Source organism: Xenopus laevis, chromosome 6S, assembly GCF_017654675.1.
Source record: "Xenopus laevis strain J_2021 chromosome 6S, Xenopus_laevis_v10.1, whole genome shotgun sequence".
Classification (NCBI taxonomy): Eukaryota; Metazoa; Chordata; class Amphibia; order Anura; family Pipidae; genus Xenopus; species Xenopus laevis.
In genome coordinates, this window is record NC_054382.1 from 119,754,844 (window position 1) to 119,776,351 (window position 21,508).

General features: G+C 36.1%; 1 protein-coding gene across 1 annotated transcript in view; it reads right to left on the bottom strand.

Annotated features, from left to right (window-relative positions):
* angpt1.S (angiopoietin 1 S homeolog) overlaps window positions 1–21,508 on the bottom strand; it is a 205,944-nt gene that overhangs the window by 94,268 nt on the left and 90,168 nt on the right. Inside the window, 1 exon segment of the mRNA NM_001092334.1 lies at window positions 8,233–8,388. Coding sequence (NP_001085803.1) covers window positions 8,233–8,388 — 156 coding nt within the window.

The window sequence follows — 21,508 nt, forward strand, 5'->3', positions numbered from 1 at the left end:
TGGAATATCCTTGACAAAGGATTTTATTAGCCACCAGTTTTGTAACTAGGTGGGGCGGGCCCGGGTGCGGGCTGTGCAGCCAAGCCCCCCTCCGTACCCCCTGCTCCCCCAGTAGTTATGCCACTATTAGCCACAACATTACCTGAAGAAGGGGGAGACCCATTTTTTTGTTGCATCATCAATGCAACACACTAAAAAGACTGAGCTGATTGCAAATGAATTTCAATGCAATCAGTGCAGCCCTGCAATATAGATTAATTAGACAGGTTCTTACATATTCCAATGATCTGGTAACGCTTATTTATGGCACCTACGGGAGGTAAAACATTTTCACATAAAACAAGATTGTTGCTGCCAACAAATCTTTAAAATTTGCAAACAGAAAAACTTCCATGCACACACACACATACACACACACACACACACATATTCAGTTTAAAATGTCTGTTTATTCCACTAAGTAAAATAAATGTGAATTATAAAATAAAAATTATGCCACAAGATGTTAGATGGCATGCTGCCTTTAGTAGGCTACTTATTCAATTTTAAGTAATTTCTGAGATTCATCATTGAGATTTCTCAAAAAATAAAAAAAATCTCAAAAAATTCGAATGAAGCTAAAACCTGGTGAGCTCCTGTATAAGTAAATGGGAGATGTAATTTCAGTATTGAAACTATTTTAGTTTTTTTAAACAAACACATTTGTAAAACTGATTAGAATAATTCGATTATTGTTGCAAATTTTTTTTAGGTGGGTCTGTTAATTATCCTCAATATTCCAAAGATTTAGTAACACAGGTATGGGACCTGTTATCCAGAATGCTCAGGACTTTAGGATTTCCGGATTAGAGATTTTGCCGTACATTAAGGGGCACATTTACTAATGGTCGAATATCGAGGGTTAATTAACCCTCGATATTCGACCGTTGAAGTAAAATCCTTCGACTTCGAATATCGAAGTCGAAGGATTTACCGCATTTCTTGCGAACGAACGATCGAAGGAAAAACCCGATTCAAAGGATTTTAATCCATCGATCGAACGATTTTCGTTCAATCAGAAATTTGTTAGAAAGCCTATGGGGACCTTCCCCATAGGCTAACATTGATGTTCGGTAGGTTTTAGGTGGCAAAGTAGTTGGTCAAAGTTTTTTTTAAAGAGACAGTACTTCAACTATTGAATGGTCGAATAGTCGAACGATTTTTAGTTCGAATCGTTCGATTCGAAGTCGTAGTCGAAGGTCGAAGTAGCCAATTCGATGGTCGAAGTAGCCAAAAAAAACATTCGAAATTCGAAGTATTTTTTCTTCTATTCCTTCACTCGAGCTAAGTAAATGTGCCCCTAAGTCTGCTAAAGCTAAAAACCATTTAGACATTAAATTATCTCAATAGTATTGTTTTGCCTGCAGTAAGGATAAATTATATCATAGATGGGAACAAGTACAAGGTACTGTTTCATTGCCATAGATAAAAAGGAATTATTTTTACTAATCTGATTATAATGGAGTATATTGGAGATTGCCATTTTACAATTTGGAACTTTCTGGATAATGTGTTTCTGGATAATGAGTTTCTGGATAATGGAACCTATACCTGTAGTGGTTTCATTTTAACATAGCTATAAACTGACAAGAAAGCTAGATAAATATATGAAAAATAGCAGCGGTACTGATATACTTTATATTTAGATGACAAGCGCTTCCCTTATGAAACTGAGTAATCCAGCAATATTTAAAATTTTAGAAATCCATTAGAAATGCAATTTCTATAGAAAGATACTGTAGATAGATGACAGTATTCATTTAAACTAAGTATAAAAAAGCTCCTGCAGTGAAGTTTGTACTTTTATTCAATCTTTCTGGGTGGTTCCACGTTGGCACTGGGCAGCGCGACTTTGATAGAAGGAGAAGATTTTTGTCAAATTTTCTTTTTTCTCTGCATTTTAGTTAAGTGACCCAGTAAAAGCATTTCTGGAGCATGTCTTTGAGAGATTTTTTTATAGCCTTTTTCTCAGAGTGTCTGTGGTTTCGACCTTGCATAAGCAGACCTGTAGTTTTTCTGATCAGTGTCCAGGAATCTGTCTTTACGTCCTCATTGTGCAAGCATGGTCTGTCAGATGGGGGTGGGATTTGGGAACACAACCTCGCCAAAACTAAAGACTGCACATTCAGAACGTAAGTATAATTTGCTCATACAAAGGGAAGTTTTACCCTGCCAAAAGCTAATAGCACGGCCACGTGGAATCAGCCGAGAGTGGTGCTAGAAACAGCCTTACCTTGCCACAGACAACAACCATGCAAAAGAATTGCTTAATAAAAACCTTGATCAGATTTTGCTAATTGCATTTCCATTCTATGGTTTTTTTTTTTGTTCTCGTGCTTTAGTAACATAATTCTTTCCATTCTGCTTTTGTAGTGTCCACAGCAAGCCCAAGCATACAATTATACAATTCTGTAAATTCCATTTATTTTGTTTCAATTTCATTCTAAGCAACACCTGGGGGTTATTTATCAAGGTCCGAATTTATCTCAATATCGGCTGCTACAAACCCTGATCTAACCCGCTCGGGTTTTTAACACTTATTTATTATTACATTTTCCCAAAAATTTGCTTTGCGGGAGAAGCTCTGATTTTTTCGTGAATATTTCCCGAAACCTTCGAATTTTTCGGAGTTTTCACCCGAAAGCTCCGGAAACATTGTGAAATTGCCCAAAACCCCGACACATCCAAAAATCAATGGAGGGTTATTTACTAAGCTCCCAATACCCGAAATATGAAAAATTCATGATTTGTTTTATATAATCACACTTTTTAAAAAGATCACAATTTTTTCGGAATTTATTAAACCCAGAAGGGCTAAAAAGCCTGAATATAAAAACACGGCATCTCAAACCTGTCGAAGTTGCATAAAAGTCAATGGGAACAGTCCCATTGATTTTTGGTTGTGTCGGGGGTTAAGGGCAATTTCACAATATTTTCAGAGCTTTTGGGTGAAAACTCAGAAAAATTCGGAGGTTTCGGAGAAAATTCACAAAAAAATAGTGAAAATTGGAGCTTTTCCCACAAAGCAAATTTTCGGGAAAATGTAATAATAAATAAGCGTTAAAAACGCTGTTGGACGGAGTTTGTAGCAGCCGATATTGAGATAAATTCAGACCTTGATAAATAACCCCCTGGGACTGTTCCCATTGACTTTTATGCAACCTCGACAGGTTTGAGATGCCGTGTTTTTATATTCTGGCTTTTTAGCCCTCGGGGTTTAATAAATTCCGAAAGATTAGTGATTTTTTTTAAAAGTCCGATTTTATTAAAAAAATCAAGAATTTTTCGGATTTCGGGGGAATTTCGAGTATTCGGAGCTTAGTAAATAACGCCCCTGGAGTTCTAAAAATACAATAATGAGACAGAAAAATAGTTAAGAATTATTGCTAGGAAATTATACTTAATATATATATATATATATATATATACACACACACATACACACACATGCAATCGCACCAAGCAATATAAATGTACAAGTATATATATATCATTCTCTAACATCAGAGAAGAATTACAACCTAAGCTAAATACTTTATAAAATGAAAACACTACAACATGGGACACATTCATGACTGAAGCAGAATGAGGGTGCAAAGCCAGGTAATACCAAATAAAAAATGTGTTGATAAGCCAAAAGAAACTACAGGGTTTAATTCAACATGTCTTTATATGTGTGTATAAGAATATTGGACTATACACTAGACACAGTTATCCAAATGTTTATGATTATACTCTCCATTTACTGGTCACAATGGCCTATTTTCCTGTTTTACTGTTTTACTCATTGGCTTAAACCAGCTGCATGTCTCCAGCCCTCATAACTGTAATGTAATGCTACAATGAACAAGCAATGCTTTTCATTACTGTGAGATCAATACTAATACTCTGAAATATTAAAAGGTTTAGTATGAATTTAAATATAATGCACTATTATCCTGAATTGATTTGCATGTTTGGTTCAGAAACAGTTTACATTTACAGTTTATTTCATAAAGCCACTGTGTAGCCATTGAGGCATTACTCATTGTGATATAAAGCTGTAGGGCACAATTTATAAAACAAATAATAGACAAGCTGTGTCGAATACAAAGGTTTAGCTCTTACAGATTAAGACAAACCTTCGTGAATAGTGATGAGTGAATTTTTTTGCCAGGAATGGATTTGCAAAAGAATTCCACATGTCGGAGAGACAAAAAAGTCACCATAAGAAAAAAGTCATGTGTATAAAAAATTGTTGCAACGAAAAAAATGTTGTCATCTAGTGACATCAATGCATTTTGCAAATGTTTCGCCATTTTGCAAATTTTTTGGCAAATCGATATGGGACAGTTTTGCTCATCACTATTTATGGCTGTCAAATATGGAGGCCCATTTATAAAAGGTCACATTTTTTTGGTATTAGAGCTTTTAGAAACCATGATTAAACTCTATTTCTTTAAAATCTTGAACATTGTGAAAGTCATTAAAAGAAAAAAAAAAAGGTTGATCTTTGCAAGTAAAGAAAAAAACTTTCATTAACTTCTACATGACCTTGACAACTTTTACTTGCCGTACTTTTGTATTCATGGATTTTGTGGCTTTTACACTTGATAAATGATGGAAAAAAAATTGTGGATTGAGTAATTACACAAATAAATTGTTCATTTGCACTAAAAAATAAGATTCAGAGAAGCAAATTCTCTCTGAATTTTCATAAATCAACCCCATGGTGTCTATACAAAAATTGGTCCATAGTAAAAACAGATCACATAAGGCAGGGGTGCCCAGGACATTGATTGTGGTCTACCAGGAGAACCTGGAAATGTTTCTGGTAGACTGCAACCTGGTGCTTGGCGTCGGGAGTGAACGAGGGAGGGCTGGCTGGGCTGGGCAACACAAAGAGTTAACAGAAAACACAAACGAAGGGAGAAACGAAGGGAGCGTGGGACATAGGGCGGGATAAGCAGCAACAGCAAGCACGAAGGAAGGAAGGAAGGGAGAGCAGGCTAAGCAACAGTAAGTACAAACGGAGGGAGAGTACGCTAAGCAGCAACAGCAAATACAAAGGAAGCAAAGGAGAGCGGGTTAAGCAGCAGTAAGCACAAACTAGGGAGGGCAGGCTAAGCAGCAACAGCAAGCACGAAGAGAGGGAGGGATGGAGGGAAGGCTAAGCAGCAAGCAAGCACAAACAGAGGGAGGGAAGGCTAAGCAGCAAGCACAAACAGAGGGAGGGCGCGCTAAGCATCAAGCACAAACAGAAGGATGGAGGGCAGGCTAAGCAGCAGCAAGCACAAACAAATGGATGAAGGACAGGCTAAGCAGCAAGCAAGCACAAACAGAGGGAGGGCAGGCTAAGCAGCAAGCTCAACCAGACAGAGGGCAGGCTAAGCAGCAAGCACAAACAGAGGGAGGACACACTAAGCATCAAGCACAAACAGAGGGATGGAGGGCAGGCTAAGCAGCAGCAAGCACAAACTAAGGGATGAAGGACAGGCTAAGCAGCAAGCAAGCATGAATGAATGAATGAATAAAGGAAGGGAGGGAAGGAAGGAAGGAAGGAAGGAAGGAAGGAAGGAAGGAAGGGAGGGAGGGAAGGAAGGAAGGAAGGAAGGAAGGAAGGAAGGAAGGAAGGAAGGAAGGAAGGAAGGGAGGGAGGGAGGGAGGAAGGAAGGAAGGAAGGAAGGGCTGACAGGGCTGAGCACAGAGGGCAGATCCCCCCAGAAATGATAAGGGCAGCAGTACTACAGTAAGCAGTATATATTACTTGCACTTACCCCCCTACCCCCATTTTTTAAGTTTGAACTTTTTATATTCAGACTTTTTAATCACTTTCATTGCATTCGTGGTTTTAGAGAAATGGGAAAAAATATAATTAAAATCACAAGCGTTACTTGACTTTACATTTTTGTAGATGTTAGTGCTACTTGCAATGAAAAAATTACAAAAAAATTACATTGTGCAGTAGCAATAAGGTTAGCGTTAACACCTGCTCTGGAGTTTTGTTAATTATTTTGTCTCAAAAATGCTTTGTGATTGCAAATGTGAATTACATACAATGCTAATGTTTGCAAAAGTAACTTCCTTTGTGAGGAAGTCGTTGAGGTCTGTATTCACTCACAAAGGATGCAAAAAAGATTGCTAATATTCACAACAGGGTTTGCAAATGTTTTTTGCGCTAATGAAATATATTACATTCCCCCCATGCAAGGACGTAGCCTTCGTTTGGAATTTATCTTACATGTTATTATTAGCAATAAACTTTTAACAAATTAAAATTGATTTTTTTTTCTCTTTATATGGTAAAGTTCTTTAGTTATAGGTAACAGTATGCCAATAAGCATTTTCTGGAATCACCAATTACATGAAATTTATACATTTCTGCTGGGATGCTTCTGCTGGGTTGCTACTCTCTCACACAAATAGAAATAGACTTTCTTAATGTATAAGCTGTAAAAGTGCCCCAGGTATAATTATTTTTCATTAGTAAGAAAATAAATAGTTGGTACTCACTGCATGGGAATCTAATAATGTCGTACAAAGCTGAGCTAATAGACCAAACCTGTTTATTTATACTGACACATTTATCACTTACAGCTAATAGCTACTCTGTTTATTTAAATGTATGTTTTGTTTGGTTTTCTGTCTGACCTTCACCCACAAATGACTGGAGCCTTCAAAATATCCGATAAATAATAACTGGTAGCAAAGAATATTTAGTACCACAATACAGGCCCAACTTATTCTAGAATGGGTATAGTTAGTCCATTAATGCATTTTAAAAACTCTTATTGGACACACCTGGGATCAGCTGAAGTGCACCTTGTGGGTTTGGGTGGAATTTTTTAAATGCATTTATCTCCTGGTGGTCTTGGATATGTAAGACTGAGTGGTTTAGCCCAGCCGTATAGACAAGCACTACAAGTAAATTAATTCAGATCACCTACATCAATGATATTTAAACTTTAGTTTTAAATATAACCTCCTGAGACCACGGCCAGTTCAACCGTCTGCCGTTTGATTTGGGTCTCCAGAATTAAAGAGACTGTAGCAATGTGCATCTACTCTGCAATTCATATGACTTTTTAATGTCAAAAGAACCATACACCAAGGCTTAATGCATCTTTCTTATTTGAAGAAGAAATATAGTTTCCAAATATATACTAAGTATATAGCCAGTCAAATATATTTTTGACAGCCTACAGAAGATAATGTGTGTACTTAAAGAGCATTGATCACCTAAAAGTAGTTTCCTAATTTTCTAATTTTCCTTATTTTCTAGCATAAACATTTTCTGCAAATATATATGCAGAACTATATTCTACTTGATGCATATTCACAGCTTAGATAACTTTCAGGTTTTTCTGTGGAGTACTCTCAGGGACACCATCAGGGGGGGACAGGGGGGAACTGTTGTCCCAGGCCCGGATGGTTTGGGGAGTTAAGGGGGGTCCGGCCGTGCTGCACTTACTTGCGCTTACTTGTACAGCCGGGTCCCTGCATCGGAGCTCCGATGACTGCCTCTTGTGTTCTGATTCGTCATGAAATGTAAGTCCCGGTAAAGCCACATGCGGATTGGTTGGGAGACGTTTGAACCTCCCCTCTACTTTTTCCAATCACCATGTGGCTTTACCGGGACTTACAGTTCACTGACGAATCAGAGCACAGGAAACTGAAGATACCGGCATCTGAACTCCCTGGCTAAGGTACGTGCAGTTTTTTTTTCTTTTAACTTGTGGGAGCCCTGACCAATTGTTTTTTTTTTTAAATGTGTGGGGGCCCTGGCTGATATATATTTTTTTTTAAATGTGTGGGGGCCCTTTGCTAGTTTTTTTTTTTTTTAAAGATGTGTGTGGGCCCTGGCTAATTGTTGTTTTTTTTTTTAAAAAAAGTGTGGTGGCCCTGGGTAATTGTTTTTTTCTAAAAAATGTGTGGGGGCCCTGGCTCATTGTTTTTTTTTTAAATGTGTGGGGGCCCTTTGCTAGTTTTTTTGTTTTTTTAAAAAGATGTGTGGAGGCCCTGGCTAATTGTTGTTTTTTAAAAAAAATGTGTGGTGGCCCTGGCTAATTTTTTTTTTTTTTTAAATGTGTGGGGGCCCTGGCTTTATACTGAGGGAGGGGTGGCGTGCGGGGCCCCGTGATTTCTGATGGCAGCCCTGAGTACACTATACAATCGACCTTTGTGAATTAACTTCAGTGAATACGCTGCACATACCTGCGTTTCAACATCTGTCAGCTTTCTTGTCTGCTCGGCAGTTTGGCTCAGCAAATTTGTCCCTATCTCCAGCATGGTGGCTGTATGGTTCTGAACTGCGTGCTGCTGCATCTGGGCCATCTCATACTTCATGTTATCCACAATGTAGTTCTCCAGCTAATTAATAAAGAGAAAGGGACAGAAGTCAGTGGTAAAAATATATTTTTTAATGATTTTAACATGGGCTAATTTATACATTTTGGGGGTTATTTGCTAAAACTTTACTTTTTCTCACTCTGTTTAAAAAAAAAAAAATCTGACCAAACTTCCAAACCCCAATCCCTTTAATTTTTTAATTTTTACATTTTTTAAAATGTAATATTTTTTTTCGAAAAAAAAACAGTGCAAAAAACGTTGGAGCGTCAATTCGGATCATGCAACTTTTTGGAATTGGTGCTCCAAAAACTTGAATAATTCTCAAATGGCAACCACAGCAAACAGCCATCGAGAAACCTGAAGGTAAAAAAACATGTTTCAATTCAGTTAAAGGGACCATCTGCCATTGTCTTCTACATTATTTTGGCAAGTTTTAGCTGGAGTATTTTTAGATTTGGACTTTTTCAGCTTTGGAGCAGAAAATATTTAGAAAAAAGGAAAAAGGTGGATTTTTCCTCTAGAAATTCAGATTTTTTCCCCTTTGAAACTCTACCAGAACATTTTGAGGCTTCATAAATAGGCCCCAAAGAGTTTGCACTGATATGGTAACATGGAGCAACCAGTCAGCAATTAGTTTTATAGAATATTATAGTTTTAAGACTACAAGTTTGATACTCAAATCAAGTTTGATAAATCAAAACTATTGTGTGACTGACTGCTATGGATTGAAAAATTCTCCAACCATAGTAAATGAGCATACAACAGAGATGACATTCAGAAATGTGACCAAAAAGACAATAATACAAATTTTAAGTGTTTTTTTCTTGATATTGAAGTTGTGAATATCCACAGAGATTGCATTTTAAACATCTTGTTTTCTTGATAACTGGGACTTCATTTTTTTTATTTGGTTTCAACAAATTAATTCTAATCTGTTTATCCTGGAAATGATTAATGTTTGCTGGAGCAATATCTTCTGCTCAGGAATTCATTATGGCAATCTTCATTACTCATCTGCATGAATATGCTGACCTTTTTTGGTTTACTATCTCTTTTCTGATAACACACTGCCCTGCATATTTTCAGGATGATGTTTTCGGCATTTTGAGTACTCTTTAAAAAGATAAATGAGCTAATCTCAAGAGGAGATGATGAAGATGAGTCTCTTTATCATAGGTTTCCAAATGTGGCTATGAATACATTATTGAAAATAGCATTATAGAGGCAATTTAGAAGAGTATTATTCTCTTTTGCCACGTCCCATGTTTCTATAATTGCATAATTTAGACCCAATTAAACTTCTTATTCTTTATCCACACAATACCATTTGATTCAGAAAGTATGTTATTTCCACTTTATTTTCCATGCTTTGTTTGTGTATTAGAGCAAATAATTCCATTATTTTTTGTATAGAACATAGAACATGGTTTTCAAGTGATTAAAACACACAGCATTAACCTCAGGGTGACCTGTATGGCCTGGTTTTACGCAAATCTATCTCCTTCTAAATAACAAGCCTGTATCCATGCTGTGAAGATAGTGGCCACTGTGACACCAAAATGTTTGAAAATAAACAAAAGTCTTTGAAAATAAATCCTGGAATGCCCTGTTTTACGTAGTCCATCACCTCGGTAATAAGAGCTGTATATTGATGGAAAGAGATGAGTGAATGCCGGTCTTGCATGCAAATGTGCTATAATAAATGCAATCTTTAGATAAAGCCTTAAGATACTCAGGCCCGGATTTGTGGAAAGACCACCTAGGGCGGCAGGATTTTAGGGGGGCGGCATGCTGCCCACCCCACATTGGTTCAAAAACACTGAGGATGCGCTGGAGATACATTAATTTTTTTAATTTCCCATGCGCCAATCCCCATTGCTCCAGTCCAGATGATGAAAATTTGCACAAATACAGGGGAGGGGACGGGGAACGTCAGTGGGCCTAGGGGCGACCACTATGTAAATCCATCCCTGAAGATACTGCATATTTCTATAGTTTAAATGAGAACTAAAGCTTAACTATAGAAGTAGCTAGAAATGTTGTATATTATGATTTGGGCTTCTATACTGTACCAGCCCAAGGCAACCATAGCCCTTTAGCAGGGAAGATCTGATGCCCCAGTGGCTCCCCATCTTCTTTTCTGCTGATTCTTTGCACATTCTCTGTACTACTGTCACTTACTGAGCTCCCCATCTTCTTTCTGCTGATTCACTACTTCACTTCACTGAGCTTAGGGACCCGCTCACAATATACAGTACACATAGATATAAATGTCACAATATAAGGCTGATTAGTAATTAATACAGATAATTACTACATGGCAGCACAGAAACCAGTGCAATTAGCATCAGAATTTAATAATCAGCAAACCTGTAGCATCAGCTTATATTACAGCCAGGGAAGCTCATTTTCTGCTGGATAATTAGTGACGAGCCCTAAGCTTAGCTTCTCAACAGCTGCTCAGAGCCCACTGAGCATGTGAGTGTCAGACACTTTCCAAGATGGTGACCCCCTGTGACAAGTTTGAAGTCTTGGATCATTGCTGCAATTTTGAAGCTGAAACTTTAGTTTTATAAACATGCAGTTTGTTTTAGGTCAGTCTTGCACTTTTTGGTATTATTTTCAAAGAATTCTTAAAGAAAAATAAACAAGTATAAACATTACCTATAGCACAGCTGTTAAATTGCATGACATTTCTGAGAAATGTGCTTTAAACTTTCTCAGCAAAGAGTTAAATAATAAGTAAAAGAATCTCTCCTGGGAAATATCAAAAATAATAAAACATTTCCCAAAATCTCCCTTTTGAGGAGACAACGCACCTTTTCATAAATGCAGCACTTCTTATACACTGATTGATATTTTGCGTTGCTTAAATCTTACCTGTCGGCTATTTTTTAACACAATTACCCAACTACAGCATCTCCACATTTGGTATTTCTCTTCTTTGAAAATAAATTGAGGCAATGAAAAACCCACTTACAAAGGTAAAACTTCAAAGCAGAATGTCAAGTGGCTGAACAAGTGGAATGTTTCACATGTCAGATAAGCATCATATAATACTTTGTTCCTGTGTTTTATTAAATATGTAAAAAAATACAGCACTGAATTCATATTGAAGCAATTTTGTCAGGATAAGTAATGCTTTCTTTTTAAATAATTAAATCATCTGAGTTATCAGAGGATTACTCATGATGGGTTTCATGGTAAATGAATATTCATATTATAATGAATTACTAGCTTGATGTTGACAGTAATATTCTAAAATATTGTACTTTTTCGGTTAAATATGTAACATTTTTGTTCATCAAAAATAAAAATAATAATTATATGTGTGGGGCACATTTATCAAGGGTCGAATTTGACCCTCCAATTTAAATCCTTCGAATTCGAAGGATTTAGCGCAAATCCTGCGATTGATCGATCGAAGTAAAAATTGTACGATCGAACGATAAAATCCTTCCAACGATTTTAAGCGATTGATCGAAGGATTTTTCTTTGATCATAAAAAACTGCTGGGGAAGGTCCCCATAGGCTAACATTGAACTCGGTAGGTTTAAACTGCCGAAGTAGGTAGTCAAACAATTTTTTAAAGAGACAGTACTTCGACTATTGAATGGTTGAATAGTCAAACGATTTTTAGTTTGAATCAAAGTCGAAGGTCGTAGTTCCCTATTCGATGGTCGAAGTACCCCAAAAATAACTTCGAAATTCTACGTTTTTTCATTCGAATCCTTCACTCGAGCTTAGTAAATGTGCCCCTGTGTGTGTATACTATATATATATATATATATATATATATATATATATATATATATATATATATATATATATATATTCACCTTTTCTCCAATGTATAAAAATAAATTTCCATTAATGTTTAGGTTTGGTCCAACATTCATAGTGCGCACATTTTCTAAGTAAATATTTTGAACGCAGCCTGCAATTCACACAGCCAGTACATTTGTAGCAACCTAACTTGCGTTGTGAGTTAAGCCAATCAGTCCCCATAGTATTATCGCCCACAAAGTCAGTTTTTACGAACGAGTCTCTTAAACTCTTGTTGTGTCTGTACCAAACATTGGGGTTTGGTATAATGACAAAGTCTCATCCATACGTGATCAATTGCGGTCCACACAATGTTTAAAGTTTTTGGATGCTGGGGTAATTGTGGTGGTAAGAATCAGTGGTGATTGGTTCTGTTGTCGGTTAGGGCTCTCTGCAGCTGTTGTTCTAGATTGGCCTCATTGTACTTTTTTTTTCTCTGGAAGGTCCTCATAGGCCAGGGGTAGGCAACCCGCGGCTCCGGATCCTCATCCGGCTCTTCATCCTGCTTGTTGTGGCTCAGTCTTGCGGCATTGCCTGTCACATCGTCTATAGAGCCCTCGCACCTGCTGGTGGCTTCTTGAGTGTTTGAACAATTAGCAACAATGCCGCCAGCAGGTGCAAGGCCTGTATAGACATCCCTGGCAAGACCGTGCTGCAGCAAGAGGATTCATTATGGTCCTTACCGCGGTCGCACACTCAAAACAAGAGAGAAGCCTCCAGAGTCCAGCTTCAGCAGGTGCGAGGGCTATAGACGTGGATGTGACACATATTTTAATGACGTCTATAGCCCTAATCTTTAAACAGATGAGAACATTAGTATTTAATAGTGTTTAATTTATTTCAAAGTAGGCCTACACATGCACACTGCATATTTGTTTGTTGTATTCTGTTGTTGTAACAGTTACAAAAAAACTTTTAAAAGTTTATAAACTGTGTTATGTTTTGCGGCTCCAGACTATTTTTCTTTAGTGGAAGAAGGGGCAAAATGGCTCTTTTGATAGTAAAGGTTGCTGACCCCTGCCATAGGCTAACATAGCACTTCAGCAGGTTTAAGTTGGCGAAGTATTGAAGTCGAAGTTTTTTAAAGAGACAGTACTTTGATTATCGAATGGTTGAATAGTCGAACGATTTTACTTGGAATCGAAGTCGAAGTAAATTCGAAGTCGTAGTATTCGATGGTCGAAGTATTCAAAAAATTACTTCGAATTTCGTTTTTTTTTTTTTAGAAAATTCCCTCAAATTCACTTCGACCCTTGATAAATCTGCCCCTATGACAATGAAATGCTTGCAATTAATTGCATATGACTTTCGGGAGTGTTAGTTTTGATGTCTGAAGGTCTATATTATTGTAACATCAACCAACATAATTGTTTGAATAATACTGATCACTAGAAAATGTTATAATCTTGTACAACTATACGAATAAATAGAATACAAAGAACATAAAAAGAATATAAATATAATAATGATCTAGTTTAGTTAAACCAGCCTTCATGGACATTGAAAAGGGCATTAAAAAAAACTATGGCAAGGAAATCTTGTTTTAGATGAAGTACGAAAATAGTTTTTTTTTACAAATAACTGTAAAATGGCAAAGTCAAGCTCAATGGAACTGAATGTTCTTATTCATCACACTATCATTACTTATTTCAGAGTTAATTCCAAGTTGCTGTTTTTGTGAGAATGAAAATAACGATGAAACATTTAAAAACATCGGCCCCATGTTAAATAGTAGTTGTAAAATGAGTTACTATTGTATTGTACAGCTGCTTTACTAGGTAACCTTCTCATAAGATTAGGAACATACATGGATTTGGGATAGTAATTCCAAAAGTTTTGTTTATTGAGTACAACTACATTAACATCTTCTAGTCTAAAATTATTGTTAATATATTTGTAATTTTCCCACCTAATTCTAATTTAGGCTTACCAAGAGTTTAAAAATCATGACTGGGCACTTCATTTCCCATTACGATGTGAGTAAAACAAAGGATTTGAGTGAAACACCATCCTAACTGGGAGTACCACATTGATCATCATGCTTGAAATGATTAGCAGCTTCCCATTCTACTTAAAGGGCATGTAAAGTCTAAAATAGAATAAGGCTAGAAATGCTGTATTTTGTATACTAAATATAAACATGAACTTACTGCACCACAAGCCTAATCAAACAAATAATTTATGCTTTCAAAGTTGGCTACAGGGGGTCACCATCTTGTAACTTTGTTAAACATCTTTGCAAGACTAAGACTGTGCACATGCTCAGTGTGGTCTGGGCTGCTTAGGGATCATCATAAACAAAGCTGCTTGAGTTCTGCATGGCTGGGAAGTAAGGCGGGGGCTCCCCCTGCTGTTCATAAGTATGATTGTTTCCCTGCTCAGCAGTTAGGGACCATCTGACAATTCCTATCCACAGCAGTAAATGAAGGGAGAATTTCACTGCATACAGTCAGGTTTCTTAGAAAAACGGTACACATTTTTTAATTAAAGCATATTGGAGATAGGTTTCTTTTTCATTAAAGAAAGTAAAAATGGGATTTTATTTTTTTTTGCTTTTACATTCCTTTTAATGGCAATTAGGCTGCCCATTGAAAATGACATGAAGGTCTCAGTTGGCGATACGGAGTTGCATTGGCAATGTGATTCCCATGCATCGATTCAAAGCATCTTCCAGTGACCTTGGTATTTTCATTACTACATTTCTTTCTGTAACGAACACCAGGGTTTCGTGTGACCTTAAATTATATATATATATATATATATATATATATATATATATATATATATATATATATATATATATATATATATATATATATATGTGAATATCTATTTTTTATTAGATTATTATTCCATTATACTAAATAATTTAAATGTGTCTTTTATCTTTGTCATGCAGATGTTGAAATATTTGGCTTCTCTAGTAGAATTGGGAACAATGATTAATGGCCTCAGCAAAGGTGATTACAAGACTAAGCTCCAGTATTGGTTTCTACGCACCTTTCAGTTTCACATTTAAAAAAAAAAAAAGGAAATCAGCACTTAAAACGTATAGAAAAATAATACATGTTTGGCACGAGACATTTCTCCATGTTACTATTCTATTAATCAGATTTACAGTTGTCTGCCAGGTATGGTCAGAGTAAGCTACATTTTACGATTGTATCTATTTTCACAGGGTTTTATGTTTCGACAATTTTTGAACAATGTCAGCAGCATAGCACATCTCACCCATGAAGTTATAAATGACACATAAAACATTATCTTCAGTAAACTATACTCTTTAGTTTCACGTCCCATTTGTCTTGTTATTCGTTTCTAATGCTTTCAATTATACAGACTCCAGCTAGCAATCATTGTTAAAATTCCTCTGGAGTTTTCAACAGTATTTGATCACACATTATAACCTCTGTGATTAAAGGCCTTACCAAAATATTTCTGTCAAATGTTTCAAAAATATATTTTGAAGGATATTCCCAGGGGCGTAACTACAGAGGAAGCAGACCCTGCGGGTGCAGGGGGGCCCAAGAGGTATAAGGGACCCCATGAGGCCCTAATTAATGAGAAATTTCAACACTAATTGGAAAAACAGGACAACCTCTGAATTTGTTGGGGCCCTAAAATGTTTTTGCTGTGGGGCCCAGAAACATCTAGTTCCGCCACTGGATATTCCATATTTTAGTCTGCTGAAACATTTCCATTCGGGACAAGAGATGTTTACTGGTCGGGTTTTATGGCAAACACTGTGGGGCAGATTTACATAGGGTCGAATATTAACCCTCGATATTCGACTGCCGAATGTAAATCCTTCGAATATCGAAGTCGAAGGATTTAGCGCTAATCCTACGATCGAACGATCGAAAGAATAATCGTTCAATCGAACAATTACATCCTTCGAATCGAACTTTTCGAAGGATTTTAATCCATATATCGAAGGATTTTCCTTCAATCAGAAAATTGATAGGAAGCCTATGGGGACCTTCCCCATAGGCTAACATTGGCCTCGTTAGGTTTTAGGTGGCGAACTAGGGGGTCGAATTATTTTTTAAAGAGACAGTATTTCGACTATCGAATGGTTGAATAGTCGAATGATCTTTAGTTCGAATCGTTCGAAGTCGTAGTCGAAGGTCGAAGTAGCCTATTCGATGTTCGAAGTAGCCATATTCGACCATTCAAAATTCGAAGTAGCTTTTCTTCTATTCCTTCACTCGAGCTAAGTAAATGGGCCCCTCTGCGTACAAATCATTGAATAAATCTGTCATTAAATAATATATAAATAGGTTAAAACTGTGAATCTGTAAATTACGATGCAATATAAATTTTTCAGAAAACAACTTTTTCCTTCTGAAACAAAATGCATGGTGAAAACGTATATTTTGTTGACTTTCTGTATTTGGCAAAAAAATTTGCTGAGACATTTGTTTAGACATTTGTGTGAGATTCCAAGTATAGAATGTTCTGCAGTAAAGAAAAAGCAAGTTTGATTCTAAATTCTGAAGTCTACCGGGGTTATTTACTAAAATGTGAAAATGTCTCAATATTTCAAAACCACTTCAACCAAACTCCCATCCACATTTTTACAATATTTATAAATAAAAAATCTGGTGCGGGAAAAGACTTGATAAAATCGTGAAATATATCAGTATCATTATGATTTCAGATTTGACGCACCAAAAACTATGATTTTTCCGGATTATCACCCTAAAACCAAAAATTGAACAGATTATTATACAAAACCGAGTGTAGATCTTCCAATTGTAAATTGGACATCTGCCATTGGCTTCTACATGACCTTGGCAGGTTTGATATGGAGTACTTTTTTATTTGGACTTTTAACAGCCTTTGGGTTTATTAAATCATGAATCATTTGAGTTTTTTTCTCTCTGATAAAATGGTGTTTTTCCCTTTAAAAGAAAAAAAATTGACTTTAGTAAATAAACCTGAGTAAATATAACTCAAGATTGTACAAAACATTGTAATAATGCAAATTTACAATACATGGAGATGTGTTGTGATAGATTTAAACAACTACTGTTTAAAGTAAAGGTTTAGTCCCCAGAAGAGCTAAAGGATTAGAAAAACAACTCAGAATCACATATATTATTTCCACCTAAAGGAAGCAAAAAGTTTGTATACCGACATGTTCATCTAACAATACAGGCATGTGACCTGTTATTCAGAATGCTCGGGACCTGGGGTTTTCTGGATAATGGATCTTTCTCTAATTTGGATCTTTATATCTTAAGTCTACTAGAAAATCATGTAATCATTAAACAGTGATGTAACTAGGGTGCTTGGTGCCCTGGTGCAGGCCATGCAGCTGGGCCCCCTGCCCCCACTCCAGAAATTTTTTACCGGTGGATTCACATTCACACAAAATGCCGGCAGGCCTGAGGGGGTGCGGACCCTGGTGTGATTGCACCCCCTGACCCCCGGTATTAAATAATTATATATTAGTTTGGATCAAGTACAATGTTCTGTTTTATTATTACAGAGAAAAAAATATTTTTTTAAAATTTTGATTATAAAGGAGTCTATGGGAGATGTATTTTCTGTAATTTGGAGCTTTCTGGATAATGTTTCCAAATAACAGATCCCATACCTGTAAAATCGAAAACCAATACTCATTCGCAAAGAGAATTAGAATACAAATTCAGTCTAAATTAGTGTGAATATTTCGGCTTTAAACTGCTTTTTCACATATCTTGACTAGATAGTACAGACAGTTGTACTTTACCTCCATACAAGCTGCATATAAGAGACAACTTTTACCAAGAAGGGCATAAGTGTAAATTCAGTAAATATAAATAGATGTTGAGTTAATTATTCTTCTGGTGTATTTTTGGATGAGGTCTCTAATTCCAATGATAACTATACCTTAGTAACTTTTAAAGACCAGGGGGCCCATTTACTTAGCTCGAGTGAAGGAATAGAGGAAAAAAAAGGTTTAATTTTGTTGGCTACTTCGAAAATTGATTGGGCTACTTCGACTTTCGACTACGACTTTGAATCGAACGATTCGAACTAAAAATTATTCGACTATTCGACCATTAGTCGAAGTACTGTCTCTTTAAGAAAAAACTTCAACCCCCTAGTTTGCCACCTAAAAGCTACCAAAGTAAATGTTAGCCTATGGGGAAGGTCCCCATAGGTAAAACATGTGTTTTTATTAACTATGTAATTATTTCTTTCTGTAGAAATATGTAAAGGTGTGGGACAAATCCAAGGCAGCAACTGGACTGCAAAACTTCTTTATTGGGGATAGAGGTACACAACATGTTTCGGGCAGCGCCCTTTGTCAAGTGTGAGGTATTTAAGTTTATTGTGGAAATTGCCACATTTCACATCCTGATGACGGTCCCGTGAGGTACCGAAACGCGTAGATGTTCATATGATTAGTAAAGGACTTTCAAGAAAATCTTCCTTTGATTGCTGGACTTTATATTTAATATGGTTAGCACCCGGCTTAATTGGCTAATGGCAGAGGTGAGTTCCGATAATCTATGCCTCTATATATATATATATATATATATATATATATATATATATATATATATATATATATATATATATATATATATCGAGAGAGGGAGCTACATTTTAAAGCTTTCAGTATTTACATTAAAACCAACTGTCCAGCAGATTTCCTTCATGAAATTTTATGATGAGAAAGTTAAGTGTCTTTTTTATAAGTCACAGCAAGCCTCTTGCAATTCGAAGGCGTCCTGTTAACCATGTCATAGGTTAAGCTTTGTGAATGCCAGCATGAAACCTTTCATTAATCTTTGCGTTGCACGAGAGGATGATTATTCTTGTCATTTATAAGAGTCTCGACTTTTTTATTTAGCCGTGGTACCGACATTCTATGGAAATGAGTATCTTTAGATGATCTAAAGTATTTTTTATACCAGTAAAAGCTAATTATTTAATATAAATATAGTTTTTTACAATAAATATATTTAAAATGTATCATTTGTTTTATCACATTTTTCATAAGTATAATTTAGACCAAAATGTTATTTAGAGATAATTATGTGTCTGCATGCAATTTACACTGGTTTGTGCCATGTGGTGTGGCTTATTTTGGCACTGCTTTGGATTTTTTTTGGGCCCTTTAAAATTTGTGATGATGGGATATTTAGGAATGGGAAGACAAGAATAAAGAACTCCCAGAGGGTGGCAAAATGTCCTACTCTCACAATGTAATTAATATTGCAAAATGTATATTTTAAATGATGTGCAAAATTCAAGTGGCTATTATATCGCCTCTGGAAATGTGTATAACAATTGTCTTTTGTCTCCAGAATACCAGATCCATAGCTAATTTGATTCTCACGCCAGCTTAATGCTACTTAACAGTTGTTCGCCTTTACGAGGTGTTCAGTTTACTTGGCAAATAATGTACGCTGCTAAATACATTTGACTTTCAGAAGATTATTCTTGAATGTCTGGAAAGTCTTTTGTAAGTGTTTTGGATATAGAACTGAACATAATCTTTCCTGACGTATGAGTTATGATCCAAAGGAATTATTTGTAAAATGAGCATCTGTAGCTAAAATGGCACAAATATTTACAGATGTTTAAATATACAGCCCTAAAACCTTATCCTTAAGTACCCCCAACAGCCAATGTTTTAATTATATTACTTCCTGTGCAAATTGAATAGCTGTGAAGTTCACCCCGTGCTCAATCTTTAATTTTGGCATGTTCAGGGAAGAATTTATAAATTCTGGATTACATTTTGCAAATGTTAGCATTGGGTGATGTATCTATCAAAGTGCATTTAAATCATAAACTAAAACACTTTAGAAACCAGAGAAGCATGTTACAAACTGGTAGTAAAAGGAGATCAGACCTCAGTGTATATATATATTTTTTTTACATAGCAACTGCAAAAGATGAAAGAGTTGCTGCAAAGGTAAAATTCAGGGGAAGGGGGAATGGTTATATTTTGGTTAAAAAAGTGGCAAGTTATTTTGGGAAGGAAAATCATTTGGAAGTTGTTCTTAAAGAAATATATGACTTTGCAAACAAACATTGTAGATTCACATCAATAAACCTTAAAGACATTTTGGGTTGGGAGAGTCTGATGTTCAATATGTAATTACAGAAAAGTGTGTTTGATACATTTTATTGCAAATACAGTCCAACAGCATAAGGACGTAAGGAAATGAAAAAACATTAAAGGGATACTGTCATGGGAAAAAAAAAAATTTTTTCAAAATTAATCAGTTATTAGTGCTGCTCCAGCAGAATTCTGCATTGAAATCCATTTCTCAAAAGAACAAACAGATTTTTTTATATTCAATTTTGAAATCTGACATGGGCCTAGACATATTGTCAATTTCCCAGCTGCCCCAAGTCATGTGACTTCTGCTCTTTACTGCTGTACTGCAAATTGGAGTGATATCACCCCCTCCTTTTCCCCCCCAGCAGCCAAACAAAAGAACAATGGGAAGGTAACCAGATAGCAGCTCCCAAACACAAGATAACAGCTGCCTGGTAGATCTAAGAACAACACTCAATAGTAAAAACCCATGTCCCACTGAGACACATTCAGTTACATTGAGAAGGAAAAACAGCAGCCTGCCAGAAAGCATTTCTCTCCTAAAGTGCAGGCACAAGTCACATGACCAGGGGCAGCTGGGAAATTGACAAAATGTCTAGCCTCATGTCAGATTTCAAAATTAAATATAAAAAAATCTGTTTGCTCTTTTGAGAAATGGATTTCTGTGCAGAAGTCTGCTGGAGTAGGACTGTTAACTGATGTTTTGAAAAAAACATGTTTTCTGATGACAGTATCCCTTTAAGATTCTTGTAAGGCTTCCAACACAAGAAATACAAGGACTTATAAAATGTTATATTTTATAAATTAGGAAAGTACCCATGGCACACAGGGAAAATAACAGTGTAGGATGGTACACTGTGGAGACTATTTTTTCACATTTTTAGTGAAAACCACAAAAAAACTCTAATACAAAAATTCACCAGGTAAAAGTTGTCAAGGCCCTATAGAAGTCAATGGAAGCTGAGCTGATCCTATTGGACTATTTTAACAATCCAGATTTGTAGAGGTTTCTAGATGTTTTTGCTAGGAATTGTCAGAAAAACTAAAATTTAAAGTTTTTCGAAGTTTTTGTATACTTCAGCACATCGTTCAGCGGGTTTTTTTCACTTTTAAATTTAGATTTTTAAGTAAATTTCATGACTTTTGTGGTTTTAGAGAAAGTGAGTATAGTCAAGTTTCAAAACCACTAAAAATAGATAAATAGATCAGTGCTGTCATTGCCATGTGTGCACAAATAAAATGAATTAA